The 27,916-nt window shown below is 51.2% G+C and overlaps 12 protein-coding genes across 12 annotated transcripts; 5 read left to right on the forward strand and 7 right to left on the reverse strand.

Annotated features, from left to right (window-relative positions):
- Positions 1-334: 334 nt before the first annotated feature.
- On the reverse strand, positions 335-1,543 carry N0V89_001375 (uncharacterized protein; the record flags this gene model as incomplete). Its single annotated transcript, XM_056210188.1, has 1 exon — positions 335-1,543. One exon carries the CDS (start codon positions 1,541-1,543, stop codon positions 335-337), a length of 1,209 nt encoding a protein of 402 aa, XP_056077010.1.
- A 770-nt stretch (positions 1,544-2,313) lies between these two features.
- N0V89_001376 (uncharacterized protein) lies at positions 2,314-2,931 on the forward strand (the record flags this gene model as incomplete). Its single annotated transcript, XM_056210189.1, has 1 exon — positions 2,314-2,931. The coding sequence occupies one exon, from the start codon at positions 2,314-2,316 to the stop codon at positions 2,929-2,931; it is 618 nt and encodes a 205-aa protein (XP_056077011.1).
- A 679-nt stretch (positions 2,932-3,610) lies between these two features.
- Positions 3,611-5,706, forward strand: N0V89_001377 (uncharacterized protein; the record flags this gene model as incomplete). Its single annotated transcript, XM_056210190.1, has 4 exons — positions 3,611-3,748; positions 3,801-4,506; positions 4,810-5,016; positions 5,069-5,706. The coding sequence occupies 4 exons, from the start codon at positions 3,611-3,613 to the stop codon at positions 5,704-5,706; spliced, it is 1,689 nt and encodes a 562-aa protein (XP_056077012.1).
- A 928-nt stretch (positions 5,707-6,634) lies between these two features.
- Positions 6,635-7,796, forward strand: N0V89_001378 (uncharacterized protein; the record flags this gene model as incomplete). The annotated part of the gene is made up of 2 exons (XM_056210191.1): positions 6,635-7,577; positions 7,669-7,796. The coding sequence occupies 2 exons, from the start codon at positions 6,635-6,637 to the stop codon at positions 7,794-7,796; spliced, it is 1,071 nt and encodes a 356-aa protein (XP_056077013.1).
- Positions 7,797-7,993: 197 nt separating this feature from the next.
- N0V89_001379 (uncharacterized protein) lies at positions 7,994-9,328 on the reverse strand (the record flags this gene model as incomplete). Its single annotated transcript, XM_056210192.1, has 2 exons — positions 7,994-8,043; positions 8,071-9,328. 2 exons carry the CDS (start codon positions 9,326-9,328, stop codon positions 7,994-7,996), a joined length of 1,308 nt encoding a protein of 435 aa, XP_056077014.1.
- Positions 9,329-11,269: 1,941 nt separating this feature from the next.
- On the forward strand, positions 11,270-13,762 carry YKU80 (ATP-dependent DNA helicase yku80; the record flags this gene model as incomplete). The annotated part of the gene is made up of 7 exons (XM_056210193.1): positions 11,270-11,398; positions 11,452-11,506; positions 11,563-11,635; positions 11,683-11,750; positions 11,794-11,983; positions 12,029-12,089; positions 12,137-13,762. The coding sequence occupies 7 exons, from the start codon at positions 11,270-11,272 to the stop codon at positions 13,760-13,762; spliced, it is 2,202 nt and encodes a 733-aa protein (XP_056077015.1).
- A 647-nt stretch (positions 13,763-14,409) lies between these two features.
- N0V89_001381 (uncharacterized protein) lies at positions 14,410-15,701 on the reverse strand (the record flags this gene model as incomplete). The annotated part of the gene is made up of 2 exons (XM_056210194.1): positions 14,410-15,533; positions 15,593-15,701. The coding sequence occupies 2 exons, from the start codon at positions 15,699-15,701 to the stop codon at positions 14,410-14,412; spliced, it is 1,233 nt and encodes a 410-aa protein (XP_056077016.1).
- Positions 15,702-16,704: 1,003 nt separating this feature from the next.
- Positions 16,705-18,015, reverse strand: N0V89_001382 (uncharacterized protein; the record flags this gene model as incomplete). The annotated part of the gene is made up of 2 exons (XM_056210195.1): positions 16,705-17,852; positions 17,904-18,015. 2 exons carry the CDS (start codon positions 18,013-18,015, stop codon positions 16,705-16,707), a joined length of 1,260 nt encoding a protein of 419 aa, XP_056077017.1.
- A 546-nt stretch (positions 18,016-18,561) lies between these two features.
- Positions 18,562-19,452, forward strand: N0V89_001383 (uncharacterized protein; the record flags this gene model as incomplete). The annotated part of the gene is made up of 3 exons (XM_056210196.1): positions 18,562-18,671; positions 18,731-18,869; positions 18,928-19,452. 3 exons carry the CDS (start codon positions 18,562-18,564, stop codon positions 19,450-19,452), a joined length of 774 nt encoding a protein of 257 aa, XP_056077018.1.
- Positions 19,453-23,019: 3,567 nt separating this feature from the next.
- Positions 23,020-24,150, reverse strand: PGG1 (Polygalacturonase; the record flags this gene model as incomplete). Its single annotated transcript, XM_056210197.1, has 1 exon — positions 23,020-24,150. One exon carries the CDS (start codon positions 24,148-24,150, stop codon positions 23,020-23,022), a length of 1,131 nt encoding a protein of 376 aa, XP_056077019.1.
- Positions 24,151-25,230: 1,080 nt separating this feature from the next.
- N0V89_001385 (uncharacterized protein) lies at positions 25,231-26,217 on the reverse strand (the record flags this gene model as incomplete). Its single annotated transcript, XM_056210198.1, has 2 exons — positions 25,231-26,126; positions 26,211-26,217. 2 exons carry the CDS (start codon positions 26,215-26,217, stop codon positions 25,231-25,233), a joined length of 903 nt encoding a protein of 300 aa, XP_056077020.1.
- Positions 26,218-26,583: 366 nt separating this feature from the next.
- On the reverse strand, positions 26,584-27,795 carry N0V89_001386 (uncharacterized protein; the record flags this gene model as incomplete). The annotated part of the gene is made up of 1 exon (XM_056210199.1): positions 26,584-27,795. One exon carries the CDS (start codon positions 27,793-27,795, stop codon positions 26,584-26,586), a length of 1,212 nt encoding a protein of 403 aa, XP_056077021.1.
- Positions 27,796-27,916: the final 121 nt, after the last annotated feature.

Raw genomic sequence — 27,916 nt, forward strand, 5'->3', positions numbered from 1 at the left:
TAGTATCGTACCTGAGCGATGGACGTTGACGCAGTGCATCCTTACCGTCTGGAATGGGAAGTGCAAACACAACAAGACGTAATGTCGAAAGAGAAAGCTCCGCTGCTTGTCAAATCTCGCGCGACAAGCCATCATGCAAATTATATGAATGTCTCCATTCAGAAACTAGTGATGATGTTTGAATCGTGTTCATTGAGCAATACAGCGCTTGAGTTAATACTCAGTGTACCAAATTATCTATCAAAACAACATTTGAAGAGTTGGCCACCCCACCGTTAAGCATCCGCTTCTCCTGCCCATGTGCCCCACACGCAGAGGTATACACATTGCCGACTCAAAAGTTCTCTTCCGCATCACCCTTTGGCTTCGCTTGTCCCAACGGCAGCCCCGCAACTTGCCTATCCAATGGCCCCTCATGCGGCTTCGTTGGCTTCACGCTCTCGGGATAATCAAAGTACCCTCCCCTTCCATTGAACGCATTATGCTCTGGTCCCAGCACCATATGGTTTCCACCAGACAAGAAATCATGCGGGAAGCCAATCTCAAAGCCATACGCCGCATCAATAGAGGCCATATCCTCAGCGTCCAGCTTCAACTTCAGCGCTTCGATGTTCTGGCCAAGGTAGTCCACTTTGCGCCCGCCGATGATAGGGAATACATATGGTGCTTTGTGGAGCACATATGCAAGCGCCACGCTCGTTGCGCCCGTACCTTTCTTCTCCGCGACCTTTTCAAGCACGCTGCGGACTTGTTCGTCGCGCGACTTCGAGCCTACCTGCAGCGCGCGCGTCCCTTCCTTCTCCTTGACTTCTGCCTTCTTAAATCCGCCGCCTCCGAGCACGCCCCAGGGAGCGATCGCCATCCCTTCGGAAAGACACATGGGGATTACATCGCGTTCGAGGTCGCGGCAGCCGGCGCCCCAACGCCCTTGGTACACGGAAAAGGGACGCAGGCCGTGCTGGCGCGCGTAGTCGTTGCACTTTACGACGAGCCAGGCGGGGGTGTCACTGATGCCGAGGTAGAGGACGAGGCGCTGGGAGACGAGCGTATTGAGTGTGTGCATGAGTTCAGGAACGGAGGTTGTATGATCGTATAGATGGATGTAGTACAAGTCGATGTAGTCTGTTCGCAGGTTTTTGAGCGACCGCTTCACGCTCGTATGTATGTTCTTCGTGCTGTTTCCGCTGAAGTTGCTCTGGATGATCTTATCTCCGAGATTTTGATACTGTCCGCCGGTGAACTTTGTAGCGAGGACAATTTCGTCCCGTCGGCCGCGGGATTCCATCCACTCGCCGAGCCACTGCTCGCTCTCGCCGAATTGGTAGTTTACAGCGGTGTCGATGAAGTTTCCACCCTGACTGTAGAAGTAGTCAAGCATGGCAAAGGCAGTGTCTTTGGTGCATTCGCCGAGAGAGTCTTTCCACGCATCGCCGAAGTTCATGGCGCCAAGGCAGAGGGGAGAGACGCGGACACCAGCGCTGGGAGCGAGGATACGGTGGCGGCCAAGGACAGACTTGGGGACTGGAGGTGCGGGAAAGGCCATTGTGAGGCTTGGAGTGTTGTTGATGCGAAAGTTCTAGTGTGGTTGATTTGGAGACGTAAGTGTGCTCGACGTGTATGTTTGTGTTGTAAGGCCAGGCGTTGTAACTTCCTTTGCGGATTCGCCCCTTCCATATATATTCTTCCCTTGGTCCCTTACATTAGCGTTATACATCGGATTTTGTACTACGTCCATATTCGCCTGCTCCGCTCTCGTACGGGAGCTTAAGTTGATTCGTTGTTCGACTCTTTCGCCTTGAGATATCGCAGCTTAAGTCCGTGAAACTCCGAACTATTGCCTTCCGAACGTTTCGGACCCACGCCCGAAGACTTTAGCGTCAATCATAGAGTGGCAGACTTACGGGCCCAAGGCTTTGAACAAGCTGAGCCGGACAGAGGATTCTAGGAACGGTGAGGCTGTCGCAAGTAGGGCTGGAGTCTCGACGACTAAGCTCTTCTAGTGTTAGCGTGCCGTGTTCTAGCTCTACAATTCGTTGACATCACTGTCTCCACATGGTCCTACATCATCGTCGATGAACTGCGTCGCGCATCGCGCCTGCTGTCGCCATCGACAACCGGTACCTTGCATACCTGTCAAGGATGAAAGTGCCATAGCGGAAGATCTGCGTCGCATCCACCTTTAAGAATCCCATTATGACTTGATAATTGCTGATGACACCAACATTACCGAAAAGTTATATAATTTTCCATCACCTCTTTTGACATCCTCCCCTATAAAACATCATCTCTAGCAAACACTGCCTATCTACCACAATGTCCTCCAAGCTCTTTCGTGTTACCAGATTGATCAGCGCATCACGCCCTGCAGCCCCAATCGTGTCTAGAGTATTCAACAATCGCACATTCGTATCCACAGCCCGCGCAATGGCCGCAACAGTCGACTCAAACTTCATCTCGCGCATCACCGCCGCAGAAAAGCAAATCACAAACCAGGACGAACCTGTTGCCGGAGGCCCAACTGCACAAGCCCAGTCTCATGCCAACCAACCTTTGACTGGCCAAGTCATCCACGACATCACCACGGGCGAGCGCAAGATCACTGGTCTCGACGGCCCCGTGCCTTCAGGTCCCACTTCCATCGCGCAGTCAATCCTCGATGCGTCAGGCTCGACGACAGGTAGCGGTGCATCGGGCGTGCTGGACAGCGAGACGATCAGCAAGATCACACAAAAGGAGAAGGAGATCACTGGACAAGAAGACCCGGTTAGAAGAGGCCCGACCGCAAAGGCACAGCAGCATACCGGCGAGCCGATTACGAGTGAGGCGTTGCATGATATCACCGAGGGGGAGAAGAAGATTACGGGTGGCGATAGGGTGAAGGGGGGACCGACGAGTGCGGCACAGAGTGAGCTTGCGAAGAGTAGGCAGTAAATTGGGAAAGGCGGTGTATGACATGGCTGTATAATTATAGATGTTGTGGAAAATGTAAGATAATTGAGGTTTCGTCATGATGATTGACCAATCACCATTTTACCTGCCTTTGCACGACCCCACCTTTCCCATCGCACCGCCAATTGTTCCACAACTACTGCATTCGCTCTGGCATATCATGTATCTTGGGGCTCTCGAACATTGACTTCCTAAATCATCCATGTACTTCAACCGCAACGCTGTTTTCATTACCCAGGTGTACTCGCGTGTTTCGCGGGGGCCAAAGTTATGCGCCGAATACGCGCGAACGAGCCCATGGCTCTCAGCCTTGTCGTGTGCAAGTATAAAGAGCCGACGTTTCCAACTTCGCGTCGTCGCCTGACATGCTTTCGCGTTACTCACAGTTCTATTCCCTGATTCTCCGGCCTTAAGAGCTCTTTACATTCGACACATCGCAGTCGCCAGCATGCCGAAAGCAGAGAGAGTATCATCAGTACATACAAATCCAGTGAGCACAGCTTCAGCGGCTGGAGGAGGTGTTCGATCCTCATCTTGGTCTCAGACAGATGACGAGACACTAATTAGAGCCCGCGCGCAAGGGCTCAATTGGAATCAAATATCAGCTAAACATTTTCCGGCCAAGTCGGCGAATGCCTGTCGCAAAAGACATGATCGGCTCATGGAGAAACAAAACGCCGACCAATGGGGCGGTGTTAGGCTAGACGTGCTTGCAGAAGCATATATGGAAGTGCGATATGAGATGTGGAGGATCCTAGGCGCGAGGGTCAACGAGAACTGGCAATTGGTTGAACAGAAAGTATGTGGTTCAATGAATTAGCCATTGGATGCTCTTGACTGATTTACTCCAGGTCATGGAGAATGGATTGAAGAATTTAACCCAAGCTTTTCGTCAAGCGCAAAAGAAGCATGTCAATTACGATATTAATCCTGATAGTGGCATTGGCATTTGTGATGAAGACGAGGACACTTATGAGGAGCCAGACGCGAATCCTAGTGTAATTCCGAATTTAGACGCACCAACACGCACACCTAGTGGTCTCTCAAGTCGACAGTACCATCATGTTAGTCTTCCGAGGCTAGGACCAGTGCCTGCAACTGGTATGGCACACGCCTCTATAAACGCGAACGCTGACTCAAATAAAGTGATGGACACTGATGCTCCAGGAGCTGCAAGTGGAACGAAAAAGGGACACAGAGAGCAAACACAAGATGCAGTCATGTGTTTGCCCAACACATCAACTGACTTCCTTCTACTTAACCGGACCATTTCTTCGAACCCTTCGAACAACACCGATGCTGCTCCGTCACCCTCCGTGGAGTCCGAAGGCACTCTAGAAGCCGGTGTGGATGAAGTTGATGTACGCAAAGAACTCCTAGTCGATCGACTCATGCTCCAATTTTACAGCATCTTTGATGCTCAAAACTCCCCTGTTCGGCAACACCAAGGCTCTTCAGAATCCCCAGGAGGCTCTCCGTCCAAAAAGACGACATCCAACACCTCGAGCTCTAGACGAACCACAAAACATGGCCGTTCTTTCGAAGAAGATGACGACGGTAAAGAACCTGGAGATCGACCTAGGCGAAAGCCTCGAAAATTGAGCAACGCCGACGATATCTCCAATCATGAGAAGAAGAAGCCTTTAGCTTGCCCTTTCTTCAAGCATGATCCTAGAAAAAGGTGTACGACCAGGTCTTGTTCAGGGCCAGGAGGTTGGAAAGATATACCCCGTCTCAAGTGAGTTCAATGCCTGGGAAGGCTCGCTTAATAATCCATGACTTACGTATATGACAGAGAGCACATATATCGTAAACATACCCTAGCACCTCGATGTGTCCGCTGTTGCGAAACCTTTAAAGACGAAGGCGAGCTCGCAGAACATCAACGCACGCCGGTGGCCTGTGTCATCAGAATGCAAGAGCCTCTTGAAGGTTTAACTCAGGAGCAGGTTGAGCAACTAAAACGCCGCAAGAGTATGTTTCAAGCAGAAAGCGAAGTAGAAAAGTGGAAAATCGTCTACATGATATGTTTCCCAGATACTACCCCTGGCGACATGCCTACACCGTGTAAGTCGGCGTCGACCTCGACTACTCCAGCTTGAATTGATCGCAATAGCAGACTATGACAATGAAACCAGTGAAACCGATCTCACGGACCATTCCCTGAAGGACCCTACCCTCGCGCAGTATGAAGCGTACATGAATCGTGAGCTTCCGCGAAAAGTCCGCAAGGAGCTCGAGATAGCAATTGGAAAACTCTTCGGTCCGCTGGAAGAGACGTTGAAGAACCAGCTCGAAGGCCTCATTCGCAATTGCCAAGAAAGACTATCGCGGGATTTTGTGAAATCCAAAGAATCTGCTCACGAGAGAGGCCTGGATGCGACATCTGAATTAGCCGGTCCGAGTGATAGTGGAACGCAACCGCAAATTGGCGCGACTGCGACACCAAGTGTTTTAGCTCCGTACACCGTACCCATGGACTCTTCTTTTGAACTTTGGCAGGGTATGGATGCCACATTCAACCTGCAAACCTCTACTTATCCGGATTCGGCATATTATTCGGAGACGAACCCACTTCCCAGTGATCCTTGGTGGCCTACAGCACTCGAAACAATCCCATGTTTGGCCAATTTTGATCCAGCCGAATCGGGAATGATGAACAGCCTAGGATCACATTGGCAAAGCACAGAAAACGTATCGAATCCATCTTACATGGGTAAGGGTAAGGGAAGAGCAGACGAGGCTACTGGCGATTGAGTGGGGTTCGGAATCACATGCGTTCAGCAGATTTCGATCGAGCAGAAGCACCTCAAGAGAAAACGGTTCATCGAGACAATCAAGGATCCGGTGTCGTGGCTACTTGCCTTGTAGTCGTCCTCTTGGATGTATTCCAACCACTTTCAATTACGGGTAGAAAAGCCTAAATGCCTTATTCATCGTAATAACGCCTCTGAACTCCAGCCTGGTCACTACAGTAGAAGATGCCTTCGGTGCATCCTGCTGTACCGTGGCAACACTTGCGCTCCGCAGATGGCTACGCAATACCGTGTTCCACGACTCGCTCAGATGCTTGCTGGTGGTTCCCTCTGCTTGATCGCGCTATTGGGAAGCTTGAATATCTCAGAATATCATTGCGTGGGTCGGTATCTCCTCAATTCAACTGGTGATTAAATTTCTTGCTGCAAAGGCCTGTGGAAAGAGCACAGCATCTGGCTAAACTCAGTGATGGCGAAAGCGAGGGCGGCTACATGGAAGATATTAATGTCAAGATGACCATCGGCCATTCTCGATCTCACAGATTTGCAGAACAAACTCTTTCTTCTCAATTTAAACATGTTGAGTGTTGTGGTGGTAGTGGGGCCGGACCAATGCGGTTAGTCCCTCCGTCATACTACGGTAGTATGGCCTGACCTTCCCACCTTCCTAAAGTCCTGCCCACCCTCTGCTCTATACTCCTTCGAGTGCATACATTGTTTGCTTGAGTAACATATTCCACTCTTTCTGTTGATCCCTTGATGCAGGATCTGCATATGTAAAGGTGACGTAAACCTTACATACGACCACCCCTGTACTATGTATCATTCAAAGGCTCCCCAGTCGCAGCAGGACCTCAGATCTGTTATTTCCCACCAGATCTATACTCATTTATTCACTGTGAAGATCATAAGCCTCCAATATCCGCCGTATGCCTCCGCTACGTCAAATCGTCCGGCCACTTGTCGCACCAGCGACACGATGCACGCCGCGATCGAAAGCGTCACGTTGGTTCTCAACTAGTCACCCCGCGCAATCTTCGAAATCTGAGTCTCCCAAATGTCTCCTTGAAGACAATGACAACGGATTCGGGTTCATTCGTAACAACCGACTCCCTCCAAAGCCCAGAAAGACAAGCGTCACCGAGATCCGCGGTCCATACTATTCTGCCATGGGCCCAAACTACCTGACAGACGTTCTCAAAACTATCGGTTCACATGTCGACGGCTTGAAGTTTGCGGGTGGATCCTTCTCCCTTTTGCCAGAACCGGACCTGCGGGAACTCATCGACATCGCGCATTCGCACAATGTCTACGTCTCGACAGGTGGCTGGATGGAACATGTGTTGACACAAAGTGACACAGAAAGAGCTGTTGACAAGTATCTCGACAAGTGCAAGGACCTAGGCTTCGATGTCGTTGAGATATCTGCAGGGTTCCTCTCTCTCCCGCCGGATGACTGGCTCCGACTTTGCGAACGCGTAATGCAGAAAGGTTTGAAGCCTAAGCCTGAACTCGGTATTCAATTCGGCGCGGGCGGCGACACCGAAGCTTCCGATCTAGAAGCGATGGGAACATCAGACCCGTCGCGCATCATCAATCAGGCGAAGAAATTCGTAGACATGGGCGTTGAGCGCATGATGATCGAGAGCGAGGGCATTACTGAGAATGTGAAGACTTGGCGAACCGATGTGATTCAGGCCATCTTGAGAGACGTACCACTGGAGAAAGTTATGTTTGAAGCAGCCGACCCTAAAGTCTTCAATTGGTATATCAGGGAGTTTGGCGTCGATGTGAATTTGTTCGTCGACCATAGTCAGATCTTCCAGCTAAGCTGCCTCAGAAGAGGCATCTGGGGCATGGCGGATACTTTTGGTAAGATCACGACTTTTCGACCTTGAGGATCATGAGGGAATGGAACAACAGAGATATATAGGCTTCTAATATATACCGCTGTTCTTTCCAGCGTACCCCAATGTTGCCGAAGATTTCATTGTAAAGATCGTAAAGGCGATCCTCGACACACCCGTCTTCTTTCAAGCGTCTCCGGAGCATGAGTGTTTCTGGCGAATGAATATTGTACTCGATCCTTGAGCTGTTAAGCTAATGATAGTCGGCAAATATGCAGCTGTGCTGCATGTGGTGGGCCACACACCAATCAAACGTCCCGTGTCGTGCATGCAGTACGACGCTTAGGCGGCGCAGCAATGTTGAACCATGGAGGCCCAAGTCATCTACTTGTACATGCTGAGAGTGGAGACCATTGTGCTTTGAACCTTTGCAAACCCCTGCTACATCGGCGCGTCCCAGCCCCAGCCTAGTGTGAAGTCAGCGGAGATGCCTATCTCGCATTTAGGGAATCACTTACCGAACCAGCCTTGCGGATCACCCACGTCTCCCCACCCGATATCCAGACTCTCATCCCGCATCAATCTCTCCCAGTCCATGTCTTGACCAAGGTCCCCTTCAACGCCGTCAAAACTATCACCAAGCCGACTTTGCTCCTCTAAATCGCGCGGCGTGCCTGTAACATCGTCCACACCATCGCCTCTTCCGTGATCCTTCCCTGCATATGGATACGGTTGCGAGAGATCAATATGTTTCCCCTGCTCCGCAAAATACGCCTCCCGCATGAAGACGGCGGTATCGCTTACAGCCTTTTTCGAAGCGGAAAGGACGGCGGCACCGGGATCAGTGCGGGAGAGAAGAGCGTCGACTCGAGCGACTGCGGCACAGAACCAGATGTAGCCTTTCGCATTGACATCCCCGTTGCAGAGACGCTTTTCGGTGGCAAAGCGCGCGAAGACTAAAGCATTGTAGTAAGGTTGTAATTCTAAAGGGACGTACGGGCGCGAAGACGACGGTGAGATAGTGATGGGCACCGTAAGCAACGTATCCTGCTCGTCCTCCAGTCGCGACGTGAGTTCAAAGTAGATCGTGGACATGCTGTGGAGGATGAATGACTTGACAAAGCCGACGCATCGATATGTCAACCGGTTCCAGTCATCTTCTTCTTCGCCTTCGGTGGGATTCGCTGTTGGCCTGGCGATCATGATGGATGCGTCCAGGCATACTTTGCGGGAGTAGTAGAATCGGGGATCGTGGGCTGAGCGGGTGTAGAACGGGCGGTGCAGACATAGAAAGAATCGTCGCATAAACGTATCGAAGAGCTTTACTTGGAAGATATTCGGCGAATGTGGGGTGGAAGAGCCCAAGAACGACTGCACGAATGTCAACTTCTCGCGACATGCGGCAAGCATGTCCGCTCCGAGTCTGATCGCCTCATCATACGACAGTGAGAAGTGAAGTGAGTTGATCAAGCGACAGATCTCTAGCCGGAGCGGCAAAGTTTCGTAGAACGCAATCTGCATCGAGCACTGTGTATATTCCTTTAGAGGTTTAGGTTGCAGAGGAACAGTGTCGGCCTCCGTGAGTTCCTCATCGTTGACATTGCTGGGCGGAAGCGTGTCGTAATCGTCTGGCGATATCATCGGCGGCATACCCATGTCCAGGCTACTCTGTACCGTCATTTCCATTATCGTGGCCCACAGGCGACGGCGCATCTCAGCATGGAATACCGACATCTTCCCAATGTGGCTCGGATCGCGATGAAGACCTAGGTGCATGGCGCCTCTGAGTAATCGTCCCCCGGGCACCCCTATGGCACGGATACAAGGTCAGTAAAAGCCGACCAAGCGGGGAGTGACATCGAGAATGGGTCTTAATCAAGCGATAGAAGGTTTTCCCATCGCAACGAAGACCAAGCCATGCATCTAATGTTCCACTCACAAATTAGATCCCCATCCACGGCACAGATTTCTCTAGCAAGCAATATCAGGATTTGTATCTGTGTGCCGGCCAGGTTGAAGCGTGACTTTGCATGAGGTGCACTGAGCCAAGATTCTGCAGCCTGAAGCCACTTGGTGCAGTCGGCTCGCAGCCGTGGCTGTTCTTCCCCAGTATAGAACACTACACCAATAGCGCAGACAAGGAGTATTCTCAATAGTACCGAAGGTACTGCAGCAGTAGGGTTTATCCAAAATGCCTCATACTCTTTCATGAAGGATGGGATATGCAATATCCGAAGTACTCCTTCGAAGGTGCGCAAGTAGCCCTGGACAAGCTGATCACAAACATGCCTGGATGGGATAAACTCTTGCACATCGCGCAGGATTGACGGCTGCATGATCCGGGATGCTTTTATCGTACGGGACATGCGCTTACACTCTGCTACGGTGGTGTACAGTTCGGAAGTCTCATTGACTTCTGTCCTGTTGGTGCTCGTGTTGACAGAGACGTTGGAGTGCCCAAGTGCGTCGTACTAAATAAATAAGCATGCTTTATCGAAGGGATTTCATGCTATTTACCGGTTCCAGAACATTGACCCAGTGGCTCTCCCCATAGAACTTGGATTTCACGAAATGGCTTGGGCCAGACTGGGCGACGGTGGGGTCTGCTTGTGCGCTACTCTTAGATAGTGTAGAATGGGAAGACGTCTCCAATGTCGACTCGAGCTGCCGGACGCGGTCAATCAGGTGCTGTATAGTCTCGTCTTTCTTCTCCGAGTCACCGTGACTCGGATTGCTGCGCAGAGACGTAGCCGAACGGGAATCGTCATTAGTAGATGCGCCGCTTGAGGTCGCTGCTATCGGTCCTTCGATCGGTGATCGACGCTCGTCTACCGACATGCGTGATCAGCTTGAAATGGTAGTCTGGAGTACTGGTGGAAGCTTACTGTTCCACGGGTGTGGTCTATAGGTGCATGTCACCGATTGTATTCGTGTGCATGGTCCACAGGGTTTTGCGCGATCGCATTTGACTTTGCGTTTCCTACATTCTACACACGAAAGTGCCGGTCTTCTTCTTCGAACAGGGCCTGCGCCGTCTGTGTCGGCATGGTGCACAGCCGGGATTTTATCGCCCATGGTAGACTAGTCTGACTCGGACAACCGCTTTCCAAGGTTGCCCAACTAACACGTGCCGAAAATGGGGAATATGAATTCGATGCGCGCCAGCGTGATGTGGTGATTAAAGAAGAATTGAGCGATGAGGGAGGATAGACCGAGTAAAATGGGTGGTCGCTGAATTCAATTTAGCGAGAAGACCGAGAAGACCGACACGCTAATCGTTCGGAGATTGCGGGCTACAGGCGGAATCCGGTACCAGATCTGTCAACGAACACTTGGATACATCTGCGATGATGCTTCGTCTATTCTTGGCTCACACTTTGTGTCCCGGGGATGTATCGGTTAAGAGTGAATTCTGTCCTACCGTCCGAGCGACTGATCGCCGTAACGATGTGACAAGTGTAAATACACGTGAGCATGCAGAACCAGATCTGGAGCGCACATCACTCGAAGTTGTAACATCCCAGGCACGAATAGGCATTCATTCAAACGCGGTTTAGCTGTCACCTGAGCCCGCGCTGCTGCGGCGCGCGCCCGCGTTCCAAGGTTGCTGGTCCGTGCACGTTTGCCTGAACCTCGCCTCTACCATCATCATTGTCAACGCGCGCAAACGCTCCTCCATCCCTCACTCCCCTTCCTTTCTGTTTTCTCGCGTTCAAGATGGCTGGCAAAGAAGCGACGGTGTATATTGTCGACTTGGGCGCGTCGATGGGCAGGAAACGGCATGGAAGAGAAGTGTCGGATCTTGATTGGGCGATGGAGTATGTATGGGACAAGATTACCACGACCGTAAGTGTGCGCTGGAGCCTCATATCCGGACTGCAGATATTGACATTGCCTAGGTCGCTACAGGAAGGAAAACTGCTTTGATGAGCGTGATTGGAGTTCGAACAGATGGTATTTACAAAGACTAGACCTATGATGGTACAGTCTACTAATGCTAGTGCTCATAGACAGCGATCTTGCGGGCGTCATGCCTGTAGAAGATGGCTACGAGAACATCACGGTCTTCTCACCACTGAAACAGTAGGTGTACCACGTGACCATGTAGTAAAGATCGCTAATTAGATTAGATGGCTTCTGCCGGACATCCGAGGTCTGCAAGGGAAGGTGAAGCCTAGCTCAACTGATAACGGAGATGGTATGTAGTCGCCTGACTTCAAGAATTGTACTTATTGTGTCAGTAATGTCTGCTGTCGCGGTTGCAGTACAGCAGATCGATGCCGCAACAACCGGTACAACAGGGAAGCCTCTCAAGTTTGATCGCCGAATAATCATTGTTACGGATGGTACGGGGTCACTAGACACTAGTGATCTCGGGCAGATTACAAGCAAGCTCAAAGACTATGATCCACCGGTTGAGGTAGTGTTACTGTAAGTATTGCTAGGTGCTTACGATCTACGCGCTAATGTGCATAGCGGCGTCGACTTTGACGACCCAGATAGCGGCTATAAAGAAGAAGATAAGGACGCTCATAAGGTAGGAGTACCGGTTGACGTTGAGCCATCGCACTAATCTGGCAAAAGGAGGACAACGAGACGACCCTCAAAGAATTCGTAGACCAATGCGACGGCAACTTCGGCACTCTTGCAGAAGCCATCGAACAGCTAGCAATTCCACGCATCAAGGATACTCGGCCTACTCCCAGCTATAGAGGCACGCTTACACTTGGAGACAGCCAGACTTACGACACAACAATCACCATCGATGTTGAACGGTATCCTTGCATCATGCCCGCGAAGCCGCCAACCGCAAGTTCATTTGTTGTACGAACAGACTTGGGAGGCGTTGGAGCTAGCGCTCAATCTTCCAATACTGTAGTCGGAGACGACGACCACCCGATGGACGGCCAGCTCTCCGCGGTACGCAATCAGCGCGTATATCAAGTCGACAATCCCGACGAGCCCGGCGAGAAGATGAACGTTGAACCGGACGATCTGGAACGAGGCTTCGAGTATGGCCGCACAGCAGTCCATATCAGTGAATCAGACGCGAATGTGGTGAAGCTCGAGAACGATTCATCATTGCAACTCCTTGGCTTCATTAGGGCAGAAGAGTTCGAACGGTTCCTTCCCATGTCGCGAACCAACTTCATCGTTCCACAAAAGACGAACACGCAGGCGCAGCTTGCACTATCTTCCTTTATCCACGCATTATACGAAGCGGAGTGCTACGCCGTTGCGCGTCTGGTCGCTAAGCAGGATAAGGCACCTCTGCTGATTGTTATGGTTCCCCACATTACGCCTGCCTATGAAGCTCTAGTGGAAGCCGAACTGCCCTTCGAGGAAGACATGCGCCGCTACAAGTTTCCCCCGCTAGACAAGAAGCTTACAATTTCCGGCAAGACCATCACAGAGCACAAGGACCTGCCTAACGCGGAACTCACGCAAGCAATGAGCGACTACGTAGACGCGCTGGACCTCTCTGAGTACGACAAAGATGATGAGGGTGAACCAACAGAGTATGCGAAGATCGAAGACTCATACTCTCCCCTGCTTCACCGCGTAAATCAGATCATCCGCTGGCGAGCAACCCACTCAGATCCCACACTACCTCTACCGGATCCTCCGCAGATCCTCACTCGATTCTCAGAACCGCCTTCAGATCTGCTGCAGCAAACAGAAGCGCAGCTCAAGACACTCAAGCAAGCTGCGGACGTCAAGAAAGTCCCACCCAAGTCCAAAGGGCGGGGCAAACGCTCCCGCGCCGACCGCGACAAACCCCTCTCCGGTCTCGACATCGATGCCCTCCTCGGCAACCCTAAGCGCGTTAAGATCGATTCTAATAATCTTATTCCCTCCTTCAAGCAAGCTCTTGCTGTTACCGATGACCTCGATGCCATTCAGGAAGCTGCTGATGCAATGGCCACCCAGATACGTACCCTCATCCGCAATTCTGTCGGCGATAGTGCATACGGTCGTGCGCTCGAGGCGCTGCGCGTGATGAGGGACGAGCTCACGGAGCTCGAGGAACCAGAGATATGGAATGTATTCGCGAGAGAGCTGAAGGGGGAGTTACTTGGAGGAAAGTTGGGCGGTGATAGGAGGGAGATGTGGTGGAAGGTGAGGGGCAGCAAGTATGGGCTGATTGATCGGAAGAGGTGCTTCGCGAGTGATGTTACTGAGGAGGAGGCCGCACAGTTCTACAAGTAACATGCCTAACACGGGAGTCCTAACACGGGAGCGATTGGGGTACCAGGTGATACGACTCGGGTTAAGCATCATCAAGCGAGGCAACCTTTTCAAAATCGTGGGTATGACAGCAATAAGCGGCATTACCATTCTTTTCCGAGGCTATCGAACTAGAGCAAGTGGGATAGATCCCGGTCTCCAGGTCAACCTCAGCCCTTTCGATGTAGAATGCACGCTGTGAATACTTCCCCAACTGTGCTATGATCCCAGAATTTCCTCATGCTGGACATTTGCTCTAGCATGCCGTATGAGCTCAGCAATACCTAGGCGTTGATCTCTTATCAAAGACACCAGCACGATCTAGAAAGATGCAATCCACGACATCGTGCAGTCGCGCATTTACCCACCTTATTATTTTCAATCCTGCGATATCGCGTGTCTTGAACTATACGCAAAGGCCCGTTCCCCCTTTCATCTGATGTTGTGGTGAACATGCGCCTAAAGAGACAAAAGAAGCATGTTATGTCCTGCTGGGCGAGTAAGCAGATTTCACACGACCAGTGTGGCTTCGCTTACCTTCCGCTCACCATTCTTCGTCCATCCCTTCCGGCACTTCGATTTCACGACCCTGACTTGCGGGACTTTGAGGTTTCGGCCTGGGCAGCAGCTCATAACGACAATTTTTGTCGGAGAAAATTTCTAGCAGCGTCTTTTGGACACTCTGGCCAATTGTCCGTGTCGGTATTTGCGCCGTTATCCAGCAGATAGTTCATTGCACCCTTCCTGTGCTTCTTTGAAGCGATGAAGAGTGGAGTTGTTCCGTCGCTGGTAGCCTTATCAACGTCGGCGCCTGCAGAGATCAAAGTGGCCATAGTTCTAACGTTGCCAGCGTGCGTCGCGATAATAAGAGGCGATGTGTGACTGTATACCTTGTTCACATCCAGTAGGCCCTTCTCGATGTAATGATTGATCATCGTGTCCTTTCCAGAGCGACAAATTAACTTGACAACCTCCTGCGTCAGCATCCCCTTGCGGCCACCTCTGTTCTCGATGACAGTATCCAGCGATGCCACAGAATCGTGAATAATGGAACATTGCATCCAACCTCGGTAAGCCCTCTTCTCGGAATAGTAACAGTGGCCCCATGATCTGCAGGTTTGAATGAGGAGCTCAAGCGCGTCTACGTTGCCAATTTGGATGGCTGAGTCGATGGCATCGACTATATCTGGGTGCGTGTTGTTCTTAGGATGGAGCTTCTTGTAGCAACTGATGAGGGTCCGGACCATCTCGGTGTCCCTATTCCCGGTTGCAATGACCAATGGACGGCTAAACATCGTATAATCTCCATTCTCGGGAAGTTCGAAGAGCCCTGGAATGAGATCATGTTCTCCTACTGCTACGACTGCAATGAGTTTGTCGGCAGCCGTCGCGGGAACCATATATGCATCCGCATGGTTGTGCCTGTGAGGCCAAAGCTGTTCGTCCCATATGAAAGCCATCCAATACAGCGGATCGGGATCAGATACAATGCCTTCGATGAGTCGCGCTGCGCATTCTTGACGCTTTTGGAAATCTTGAATGTGCAGTGTCTCCGTCGGGTAATCCCATAGTTCTTGGATTTTAGACACAAGCATGCCGTTGGCATCAAGACGCTTATTCAATCGGTTGCGCAGATACACAGTAAGATTGTTCTGGAAGATCTTCATGTGTTCGGACGTATCCATAGACGCCAAGAGTATTTCTTTGGGTTGGTGAGCGAAGATATCATGATGTATTTCGGCTGCGAAGGTACCTGACTCCTATCAGCACCGCGAAAAGGTTGGGTTAGACAGATGTCGAGCTGCCACTTACGGCAGACGCCACGCAATTTCCAGGCTTCGACGACTCCGACATCGGAAACAAGCTCATGGACAACACGCTGGAAGACCTCCGGTGGCAGGTCGAGAAGATCTTGAGGCATCGCGATTGATGCGCCAGGATTGATGCGCCGCGATTGATACACGCAATGCCTGCCTGGCTTCGCGCTATACTTAGCCGCTCTCTGATGTGTGGTGGTCGACTTGACGAGCAGGCGATCGGAAGCGCTCGATAAAGCTGTGACTGCAACCCCGTTCCTGGTTCTGTTCTTATCGTCAGATTGCTATCATGGAGGTGTCTTTGGACGATCGTACCGAGGTAGACAGAATAGAGCGGTTCTTGTATGCGGCAGCCGCTTGAAGGCCAGTCGCTTGCCGTCGCGAAGACTATGCTTCCTTGTTTATCAGTCGCCGCAAAGGGTGAACGCGTGTTTTCGTGCGTCTAATCGGAACGCAAAGCGGCTTGCGTGTGACGTACCTGTATACTCGCCTTATGTCATTGGCTTGCGGGTGTTGAAAGCGGAAGGGGTGGACTGCACTTGGCAGCGTGACTGTCACGTGAAAGGAATCGTGCCCATGTGGTGAAGGCGCGACGCAGCGGTTCGGGGTGAGGGAAGGCCGATTGCACCCGCCTTGGTGAATTGTTCACCAAAAGGGAAGGCACGCGGTAGCCTACGACCGGGTGATTTCCGGCATCGTCGGCCAAAGCGCCATGCATATGCACAAGGTAACCTTCTATATCGGCTTTCTGTCTTATGAGTTGCGTGTAATAGATCGAACATCACCTCTCAAGTGCTGCAGGTCTGCTGCATCCACTCATTGTTGCCACATATCATACATGAATGTCGCTACGCTACTGAAGCTAGCTTCCATAGTCAGAGAAATGTACCGAATATTCACTTGCCTACCAACAGTGGTTGGTCTTGTGTCATTGCCTACGCGTGTATTGGTCCCATCAGGGTCGTGCACGCTCCACCAGTATCGTGAACCAACATTCATCAGAAAGACAACCGCATCCCGGAACGCCTCGGACGCAGCAAATACCCCAAAACAAGATATTCCAGGCAAGCGTATCCATCTTTGTCCTCCCTTGCACTCTGAGAAGCTTCAGCGGAAGCCATTGCCCGCAGAGTTCGGATGACCAATGATCCTTCTATGGTAGAAATTCCATGCCGTTCCTCTCCTGTCGGGCCACTTCAAAAGATCGGAGTCTGCGCCCTGATCCAGCAAGTATCTTGCGGTTGTATAGTCATAATCCCGACAAGCGACGTACAGTGCGGTAGTATTATCTCCAGCTGCTTTGTCCATATCGGCGCCTGCTTCGAGCATTGCCTTGATCATGTCTAGGTCCTTGCGCTTAGTTGCTATGAGCAGAGGCGAGCTGTTCGTCCACGTTATGTCCGGATCCATACTACCATTGTTGAGGTAGTGCTGAGCGGTAATGGCACTGCAATTCTGGCAGATTGCTTCGACTTCTATACGGATCAGAGGACCTCGATGCTTTTTAACGGCGAGGATAGCGTCAATCATCGGTATCGAGTTCTGTCGAGCTGCGTGTGCTAGCCAATTTTGGATGCACCGCTTCTGGTTGGCTCGAGTGCCTTTCACGGGATCCCAATAGCCAAGGAGAGCATGGAACATGGCGATGTTGTCCACTTGAACGGCTATAGAGATGGCTTCTGCAAGGTCGATACGCAAGATGTTTGGGAATCCTCCGTAACAGCCGATCAGAGTATGGATCAGTGCTTGGTCGCCTTGGAAGGTGGCGATACTTAAAGGCTTGCCAAAAACCGTACCCGTCGTATCAAGGTTAGGCTGAAAATGCGCGGTAATGGTAGCACCTGAGCCTACGCTTATAGCTGCAGAGAGTTTCTGCTCAGTTGTTATCGGTCCTAGGAGTAAGCTTAACTTGTTTTGGAAGTCATTATTCCAGGTGGAGTTCTTGGGGCGTCTGTCGGTCCAGACAAGCCTATCGATCTCCCAAGGAGTGAAATTCCAGGTTAGACCTGTGAATAGCTTCTGAGCGCATATCCGACGCTTCTCCTCATCGGTGATGCTAAGCAGCTTTACGATGTAGTCCAGAAGCTCCTTAACCTTGTACATCAAAGCCCCATCGGCTTTCAGGGAGGTCTTCATGATGTTGCTAAGCCAGAATCCAATATTCTTTCCGACGAGGTTTGTGTGCAAAGATCGTCGGATGATGCCGCTAGGTTGACGAGCAAATATTTCATCGCGAATCTCGACCGCGAAGGTACCTGCTTCATGTCAGCAATAATGAAAGTCGGTAAAGAGTAAGTCTGACTTACGGCATACCCCGCGCAACTTCCACGCACGCGCAATTCCAGTATCTGTAACTAGCTCTCCGATTACCATGCGGAACATCTCCGGAGGTAGATCGAGTAGGTTTCCAGGCATCATGGTTGAGAGTCGTTGAGTCATGAAGGTGTGGGTATTATACGCCGTCAAGAGATGGGTAGAGGTTTTTTTTGTAGCGAGTATGGCTGCGGCTTTCGTGGCTGTCGCGTGAAAGAGCTAGAGTGGGTGACGATAAGCGGTGTTAGCGGAGAACGCGCCCATTTTTGTAACGCAGACTTGCTGTTTCGGAAGCTCTGAATGACCCGTGCTCGTTTTGCTAGTACTATGAGGTATAAGTAGTCTTGCTGAAGGCATATGTTCCTTATGAGGGCCGTCCACCGTACTTGTCGCGCTTTAAGGCGTTTCATGGGCACGTGTTCCTTCCGCAGTGAAGGAATTCTGATTTCTTCTCAAACAATCTGCATACGGCGGCTATTCTCGGTAAACAACTGGCCAGGCTCTCTCAGGTGAATGAGGTAGTCACGGGCTACGGACTATGAATCTTCCGTTTGCACGCACAATACTATCTAACTGCTCGCACCGTCACCCCGCCACCAACTCGCGCCCCGCAGATCACCACCATCGACAGCCCGCAGCAACGATCTCAACATGGAGGACAAATTGGATCTCGTCGACTGGGCGAGCAAACACCTCGATCCAGTGCTGTTGTCTGGGGAACTGCCCAGCTTAGTGGGGTCACTGCAAGATGTCCTCTGGAAGTTAGTCTCATACTCGATCTGTGCAACAAGCGACGACCGCGGTGACTAAATGATTACAGAAGCGTGGGGCATCACCTCCAAGAGAGCAAGTACGGTAGCCTTGCCCTGATGGCAAACGGATATGCGTGGAGCATACCCGCGTCGTTTGCCACGTTGACCTCGGCGAACATGAAGATGTGGGTAGACAAGAAGCACAAGGTGAGATCAATAAGAATGGCAATGCTACGATCAGTGAGGTATACTAACAGATACTAAGGAGGGCGTACCCTTGGTGTTCGACTTTGACGGTCTCCGCTGGGCACACCCCTTCGTGGTCGAACATATACGCATTTTCTGGTACGGATTAGAGGTCAACATCGCCAAGCCTCAAAGCTTGCAACAACCTCAAATCGTGCCAGACAACGCCGCTGAGCTCAGTGTCTCCATCACTACGCTAATGGCTCTTATCTTCCTCTACGATGCAGCGACACATCTAGATGACAGCCTGCTTGAAGCAACCACCTTAAACGCTCTCCATGGTCGCCTACTTCATGGAAGCTTTACCGATCCGGAGTTTATCGAGGCGGTCGAGGAGGTTTACAAGCGCGAGAAGAAGAACGACGCCACAAAAACACTACACAGTGCTTTCTTGACTGCCGCAGTCATCCACTTCGAGCGTTTCATTGTTGGTGCCCATAGGGCTGACTTTCTTGATCTGCAATGCATGCCGGATTTTGGGTACAATCATTCTTATGGTCTTTGCTGGTACATGGGACACTATGTCGGTCGCAAGGATGACTAGAAAGTCGCGCCACAAGCCTCAGCGGAAGAGGGGGTCACAGCACGCACCGATGATGTCCACATGAAAGACTAGATGCAGAGGTCATGGTCTTCCCGTCTCTATGCAGTTGATTTGGATCACGTCTGAATGGCTTGTTTATCGTTGTGCCACTAAACTGTGCTTAGAGAGGACTTGAAGAGACTGGATCCAATCCATAAGGACTATGGCACGTTCGATAGGAATACAATGATCAAACATGCGATGCACCTGTTCTTGCTACAACGCGTGAAGATGGACAAGGAATGAAAGCAGATTAGCGTCGCATCTGACAGGTTCCTGTTGAAAATTGACTCACAGTCACTTTGGTGATAGGTAGCAATGTGACGACACACGCCGGACCGCTACCATTACTCGAGCAAGCTTTCATAAAACAATTACTCCTCTATCGGTCCCTATGATATTGTCATCTGGCGAACACAGAGAACCCCAAGGGTACCGTCTCCTGTACCATCTTATGACTAGAAGTATAGTTTAATGGGACATCTAGCTGGGTGTGTATCAACTCGAAAGCGCTGCCGCTGACTTTACCTCTACTGCAGGTGGATAGGGGTTGCCATGGCTCAGAGAGCTTTGAGTTTGGGTTTCAGTCTAAGCTCATGCCCTGAGAGATATTCCGGTAGGCACGGAGGACGAGATATAAGATTCATCCATATGGAGTGACGAGTATGCGAGTGTAGCTCTTACTCTAAAATAAACCTTGCACGCGCTATTCCTTTTGTCCTCTGTAGTTGTTGTTGTATCCAAATGAACGCAAAAGTAATATATCAATACGCGTTGGATACGCACACACTAGGATTTGAGTTTTTTAAAAAAAAAAAAGAATAAAAAGTACAAAAACATCACCCCTATCAGGCTCGAACACTTGATAGGATTGACGATGAGGAGCAATTTAATGTCTGGTAGCTAACCGCCCGCCCGAAATATCTTGCGGTTGGTTAGTGACTATTTGCTGAATTTCAAAATATATATACCAGAAGAATTGTTGTCTAATAACGAAGCCTTAGTTGAGTAGGTGGATAGGTGAATGGAGGCTTGTTGGGCACGTGCGCAGCAGTCACGTCATCGCAGAGAAAGCGCAGCAGAGCGGCGATGAATCTGCAGAGGTCTATTCTCTTAATCTTTGGGCACGAGGCTTCCTTAGTGCATTCGATACCTAGATAGGCTAGAACGATGCATTGGAAGGGAACACGAATTAAAGAGCTACATGACACAACTGGCAAGGACGCTGGTAGATTAACAGTTAGCGCGAATCATAGATACTATCAGCGACCGCTATATCAAGCACACTCAGTTGCAACTGCATAGACCTTTGCTGGGCGCGATGTAGTAGAAGCGTGAGCGCCCATTGGCGCTCCATGGCTGGAGACGAGAGCGGTATATGTCGTAGCGGTAAAATTTAAGCCGTTTACATCACTATCTACAACACGAAAACAACATATAGTGAAAGAAGACTACTTGCGAATGGTCGACTTGAGAATTTAGGATAACTCTGATAGGATTGAGAACCATGAAAGGAACATTGACAGCAATCACAGTGCCGGGCGATGGTCGTCCATGTCCCGGCGCCCGTGTCTCTTACGTCAGACGAGAGCCCAAACGAGCGTCAGCGAGTCAGATATAGTATAACATGTCCTAGGATAACTTGCTCTATAATCCAGAAACAAAATCATAGTTTAATAGTACATGTGCAACTTTCACACTCTGCGAGAGCCTAAGATAAATACTGAAGTCTTGTATGTCGGTCATCGTGAATGAGAGATGGCACTGAATATTAGATGGGCTGGTCATACTTAGATATGCCACAGATCCATAGATGCGGTTGAGCCCACTATGAAAAGCCCGAACTACACAGAGAATAGTGGATAGTGACGTCGTAGAGAGAAGTTTTACATTATGCGCTGTGTAGAGAGAACCCCTTCACACTGTGGCCTTCAACCGTGAGTCAACCTTTCTGATAATTCCGCTATGATAGAGGAACCTGCGGGCAGATTTCGTCAATTTATCAATGGGCCATGCCTAATACCTGCAACTCTCTACACTGCTACAGAACCAACTGCATGACGTTCGACGAAGGAGCTCCATTGGAAAAGATGGGAAACAGGCCGGCTTGACGTGGGCACAAAAGAATCTGTTTCTCGAGCACTATGGGCCTCCAAAGTCATTAAGTATGTTTTCCTACCTATATGATATTTCAAGTGCATCAAAGCGATACTCTGACAGATAAAGAGTCATCCTGGGTAATCTAAAATGCGATACGCTCTGAGGCAGGATGCTCTGGAGCTACATATCACAGACTCTGGTTGGCATACTAGCAGCTACAGACGCGCATATGTTGATTTGACTCCATACTATAAGTTCTTCTGGATAGCCTCGTCCAAGCCTAGAGCGCCGCGCGAAAGAGCAGAATTGATCGCATCAGCCAGCGGAAAATCCCCGGAAAAGGCAAAAAGAACAAAAAGAAAAGCTACTCCACCAACGTGGCTCGAACAACCACAAAAATGCTACCCCGGCCTGGCTTCGTCCACTTGGCAAGTTCAACATTGTAGAACAGATTCATGCTCATGTCTGCTACCGACAGGATGGCCTGACTTCAACAGATGGCATTAATGCCAATAACATAATATATGTACCCATAGAAAAGATAGAGTTTAACCGTGAACGCCCGGTCGGGCGAGTGAAGCATACGCAGGCAGCTACGTCACTGCTGGACAGCGCAGCCGAGTGCGAATCAACCTCAGTGCGAATCAACCTCAGTGCGAATCAACCTCAGTGCGAATCAACCTCAGTGCGAATCAACCTCAGTGCGAATCAACTTCAATGAGAATCCGTACATTGAAAGGTACGCGTGGTACCCAAAGCGCCTATATCTCTTTGTTTACATCTGGCGTAAAAGAGGCCTTCAGAGCTTGCAATGGTACAATCAGCGGGAACAGCATGACTCATCGACAGCAAGATGCACCTGACTATATAACGCGTAATAGTTGTCATTTCCAAAACTGGGTACGCCTTGCAACAGGCTACTGCATCCAGAAGCAATCCTTCGACCCTGATACGGCGACGTAGAAGCAAAAGGTATGACTATAGATAGCCAGCTGCCTTTGTCTTATTTGCAAAGGCTCAAAAAGAGAGAGAAAGAGGAAAAAGAATCACCCTTATCAGGCTCGAGCACTTGTAGTTTCGTTTTTAAAGTCTAGTAAGTTAGCCACACGACAAGTCGAATTGTTAACGTCATACGCTTGGGTGCTAACATTTCGATTACAGCGACACATGTACCCGCAGCATGAAACAACCTCCTCAAGACAACTACTCTGGACCTGAGCTATGTATCGTGCATGCGTCAAGACTCATGTTACTGGTATCACGCGATAAAACACACTAAACGAGGGAAATCAAAGGTGCCGAAGATACACGTTGTCTTCTTGAAGCTAGTTAAAGATATATACCCAGAAGAGAAATTATGTCGACCACATCCAGCGATCCTTCGCAAACCTCCCACTCACACGCTCCTTATCCAGGTAGAGACTCCCTCTAGCAGGAAGCACCGGAAGGCACGTTAGCGCACTTAGTGCTCTTCTTTCCACCGGTGAGGGAAACACCCTTCCAGGTCCAGCCAGAGCAGCTTCCCTTGCCGCAGAGAATGTAGACGGGGGTAGCGCTGCTCGAGACGGAGCCCTTGACACCGTTGATGGTGAGGTCGGTGATCGGGACGCCGGTGGTGGGGTTTCCGGTCGGCGAGCCGTTCTCGTAGTCCTGCTCGAGGACGATACCGTACTTGGTGATGCCGGAGAGGGTAATGTCCTTGTAGGTGACGTTGTTGACCTTGCCGGTGGCGTCGTACACGGTCTTGATGCGGACACCGTTCTGGGAGTTGGAGATGGTGCTGCTCTCGATGACGACGCCGTCGACGGTGTTGTCGGAGCGGCCGCCGACGGAGCCGATGGAGAGACCGTGGCCGCCGGAGCATGTGCCGCCGACGAAGTGGATGTTGGTGCCCGAGTTGATGGCGAGGCAGTCATCCTGGTTCTTGATGTTGGCATTGGAAATGGTAATGCCGGAGGAGGAGCCGACGTCAAAGGCGTCAGTGTTGTGGCCGCCAGTGTCGCTGTCACCAGCCGAGTTGTCGATGGTGATGTGGTCGAGGACGAGGTCGGTGGCAGAGTTGATGGAGAAGCCCTGGACAGGGGTGTTCTTAACGTTGAGGTTGGAGATGGTGGACTGCTTCATCGAGTGTGCGTAGAAGAACTTGGGCTTGGTCTTGCCACCGTTGGAGCCCTTTCCGTCCCACCACTTGGCACCGTTGGCATCAATGACATGGCCGCTGGCACCCTTGACGGTGATCTTGGTACCGGAGACCGAGATCAAGGGACCCTCCCACTCCTTGTATCCGAAGGAGGTGGTGCCCTCGAAGATGACAGTGGTTCCACTGTTCAACTTGGTCAAGTCGAGAGTGGTGCCTGAAGGAACAGCAACGTTGCTCAGGACAATGGTAGCGCAAGAAGCCTTGGACTTGACAGCAGATGCAGCACCGTTGGCGCCGGAGAAAGTGCAGCTCGCGGCGCGGTCCTCAAGCTTAGCGGCCTGAGTAGGCGTCGGAGCAGGGGCGGCCGACACAATAGCGCCAGCGCCGAGGAGAAGAGCAGAGAACTTGGCAGAGACCATTTTGATGGTGAAGCGAAAAGGCTAGAAAAGAACGACTGAAGAATGAGTGACTGCGATGTTTCGCTGATGTCTTAATGGGAGGGCCTAAGGAAGATACTTATACGCCGTCCTGTCACCTCCACACCGGTTCACGCGGAAGCCATGGACGAGGACAGTGGTGGGTCCGCGAGAGTGGGAAGGGAAAGGCTTGGTAGTGCTCGGCGGAGCTTGTTTCTACCTCAGATGAAGGGTTGCGCTGGAAATGAGGAGATCCACCACTGAACGATGACCACCGCCGAGATTGTCAATGCATTTGGTTCCCGCAACCCATGGCGAACGCGAAGGAACGATAATTCTCCGTCGATTAGAGCAGCGTGACCTTTACCTTTCCAAAGCGAGCAATACAGACGATGCATTCGTTGATGGTACCTTGAAGGGGTGCTATAGAGGCTTTCATGATCCGTTCCCTTTCCGCGCGGGTCCTATTTCGTTGGTGGAAACATGTTCATCCCTGTCGGAATTTTATCGAAAGAATCATGGTGCGACAGCGCGCTAGAACATGGAACGCTGAACTGTGGCTGCCGCCACACCGCGTGGTGTAAAGCGGTCCTATCTCCGAAGAGGCGTATTCTAGAGGCGTCGAATGCGGTTGCACGATGTCCCGCACGTTCTCTTTGGGTGCAGATTGGGGAAAGCAAGAGTGATTTCCAATGAAACAAAAAAGGGAGGTTAGATAGGCGAGATGAAATCAGTCTAGCGTCAACGCCTCTGCATGACTCGCCTGCTGTCATGCGTTCTTGACATCTCACCACAAGCGCAATCTCTAACAAACATTTCATTAGATATTCTCCGCTAACCGGCATTTTTTTTAAACCAGTGAGCTAGTTGCCCAACCCCAAACCGCTTGTTGTCAACAGTATATGAGTTCTTACTACATAACTAAAGGACCACAAGTCTCTAGCGGTAGCATAGCATATACTTCGTCCGTGGGAGGGAATCTAACAGTTTGCAATGCTCACAGCTAATAACATCATCCTCTCTACGGAGCTCGGATGCCTCAATATATACAGCTGACCCAACTCTATACACCTTAATTACTCCTCACAACTTCTCCGCCTCCTTCTCCGTCTCCCCAATATCCCTCCCCTCAAAACCCTTCTCCAAAATCCCAATCAGCTCATCCAGCTGCCTTACTACTAAATCAGTACACTCATGCTCCTTCAAATGCCCGTTCGCCTCACTCTCCAGTAGCACCGTTGCAGCTCCCGCTCTCCGTCCCGCCGTCATATCATCGATTGAATCCCCCACCATGATCAACCCATCCCCGCCATCCTCATACATCCACTCCTTCGCAATATGCAAAATCCCCGCTGGATCAGGTTTCGGTGGGCGAAACTCCCTCGTCACGATAGGATGGAACAAACTCTTGGGTAAAAACGTCGTCAACAAGTGTTCAACAGGCGCATCGAAATTGCGCGTGCAGATGCCTTTTCTGATATTGCGGGAGTCGAGGTAGTCCATGAGTTGGACGAGGCCGGCTTGCGGGCGTTGAGAGGCCATGGCTTTGCGCTCGATGGCGCGGATTTTCTCTTGGGCTTCTTCTTGCTCCGAGGGTGGGAGGGAGTAGACATGGTCGAGGATATCGGTTGCTTTGGTGATGCCGAGGGCGGAACGCATCTCGCCGAACATGTAGTTTTGAGGTAGGCCTGGTTGTGTCAGTGGAGTAATACTTGAGTGGTGATGGCGTGCCTCGCCCAGGGATTGAGCAGGACACGTGACGGCGTGGGAATCCTGGAACGACGTGGGTGTGGACCGCATAATTGCGATAGAGAGATGTGTACGGCGTGTTGTGATACCATAGGTATAACGAGCACAGAACTTGGACTTACATAAAGTGCCATCCACATCAAAAACAATACCCTTCAGCACAGGTCGGTCATCGCCCTCTTTCTTCTTCGCTGGGTCTAGCGGCGCAAATCGCCGGGGTGCCATCTTCCCTGCTCTTGTGGATGAAGCGTACGCTCTGCTCGATGTGGAATGCCGAATCACCGGTATGGATCTGTTCAGAATCTGGCTCGCACGTTGCATGGTAGGTAGGTGGTGCTGCAGCTGATGCGGATTGCTCGTTCTGGAAGTGGGTCTGCTTTGGCGGGGTAGCTCTGCGTGGGGGTTGGAATCTTCACACTGGAGCTGGAAAGACAGGACACTTGTCTGCAGAAGTGGACTGTTTGAGACTGTGAGGTCGATGAGCATCCTAAGGGCTGTTATTTGCTAGATCCGACTGCTAGGAGTCTTTACGTCATGATCTGAGGCTCAAGTTTGTTTGCTACACTAGGCATGCCAATGAATCAGAGCAAGAATGGTATCTTCATCTATCGAAGTAAATGCAAACTCTGCCTTCGTACAGTGGCAGGTCTTTCAAGATAGGCTTTCGCAAGGAAATACAACATCTGCTCAACCTGCAACGTTCTCCGCGACCTTCTTCCCATCCTTGCCGACAACACCCTCCTCCCTCTCCGCCTTCTTTCCCTCAACGGGTGCAAATATCTTCGTGATAGCTTCAATCGTAGTGTTACCTCCACTGAAGACCACACCGATATTCCATCCCTCCACTCCCGCCTCCTTCTCCACTAACCTCCTGAAATCCTCATTATACAGTATCGTCGCCAACCCGACGACCGCACTCGGCTCAACGAAGCACTTCATTCTCTCCAGCACTAACCGCATCGCATCGCTAATATTATCCTCTGTTACCGAGTACAGGGAGTGAACGTATGATGGGTCTGCAATAAACCTCCAGTTGATCTCGCCGAGCGGCGTGCGCAGCCCGTCGGCGATGGTAAGCGTCTTGACAGTTGTGACTCGCTCGCCAGCTGCAACACCGCGCCTTGCGTCGTCTCCACCTTCGAAGCTGGGCTCGGCGGCAAACACCTTGACGCCGGTGCCATGTAGAGCGACCGCGTTCCCTGCAAGCATGCCGCCGCCGCCGCAGGGCGCGATGACGGCGTCCAAGCCGGTCTTTCCTTCCCTCACGCTGAGCGCAGGCTCGCTTTTTATCAGAGAGGAGGCTTGCTCGGTAAGCTCCAGCGCCATAGTACCCTGCCCGAGTATGATATGCGGATGATCGTACGGCGGGACAAGTGTTGCGCCCGTATCCTTGATCACCTCTTCTACTACAGCCTCCCGCTCTTGACTTGTGCTCCCACTGAAATGTACAATCGCGCCCTGCGCCTGCGTCCCCGCGATCTTACTCGGTGTAGATATCTTGGGCATGACGATGTGCGCGGGGATATTGAACGTCTTCGCGGCGAGCGCGAGCGCCTGGGCGTGGTTCCCGCTGCTGTGCGTAACAACGCCTTTCCTGCGGACTTCTTCGAGACCTTCGGCTTCGATGAGGCGCTTTACGGCGTGGAACGCACCGCGCACTTTGAAGGCACCGATGCGCTGGAAGTTCTCGCATTTGAAAAAGAGTTTTATCTTCGGTTTGGCGGGCTCTTGTCCTTCCCACGGGGTCCCCTTGAGAGCTTCGGCGGTCTGCGGCGTCGATGCGAGGTTCGAGAGCGTGGTATTGGTCTGTACGGGCGTGAGGTGAATGTGCGGTTTGATGAGTTCATGCGCGCCGATTACGGATTCGCGGGTCAGCGGCAATTCGGTATGCGAGCCCATCGTGAGCGAGTAAGAGCGTAAGTCACGTCGAGGTGCGGAGGATGCATGTTGAGCGTGGTCATTGATGGTGGGGGGATTCGTAGGGCGTGAGGGCGGAGGGAAATGTGGGGTGGTAGCCCCC

This window comes from Didymosphaeria variabile (genome assembly GCF_027946475.1).
Source record: "Didymosphaeria variabile strain IMI 356815 chromosome Unknown scaffold_1, whole genome shotgun sequence".
Classification (NCBI taxonomy): Eukaryota; Fungi; Ascomycota; class Dothideomycetes; order Pleosporales; family Didymosphaeriaceae; genus Didymosphaeria; species Didymosphaeria variabile.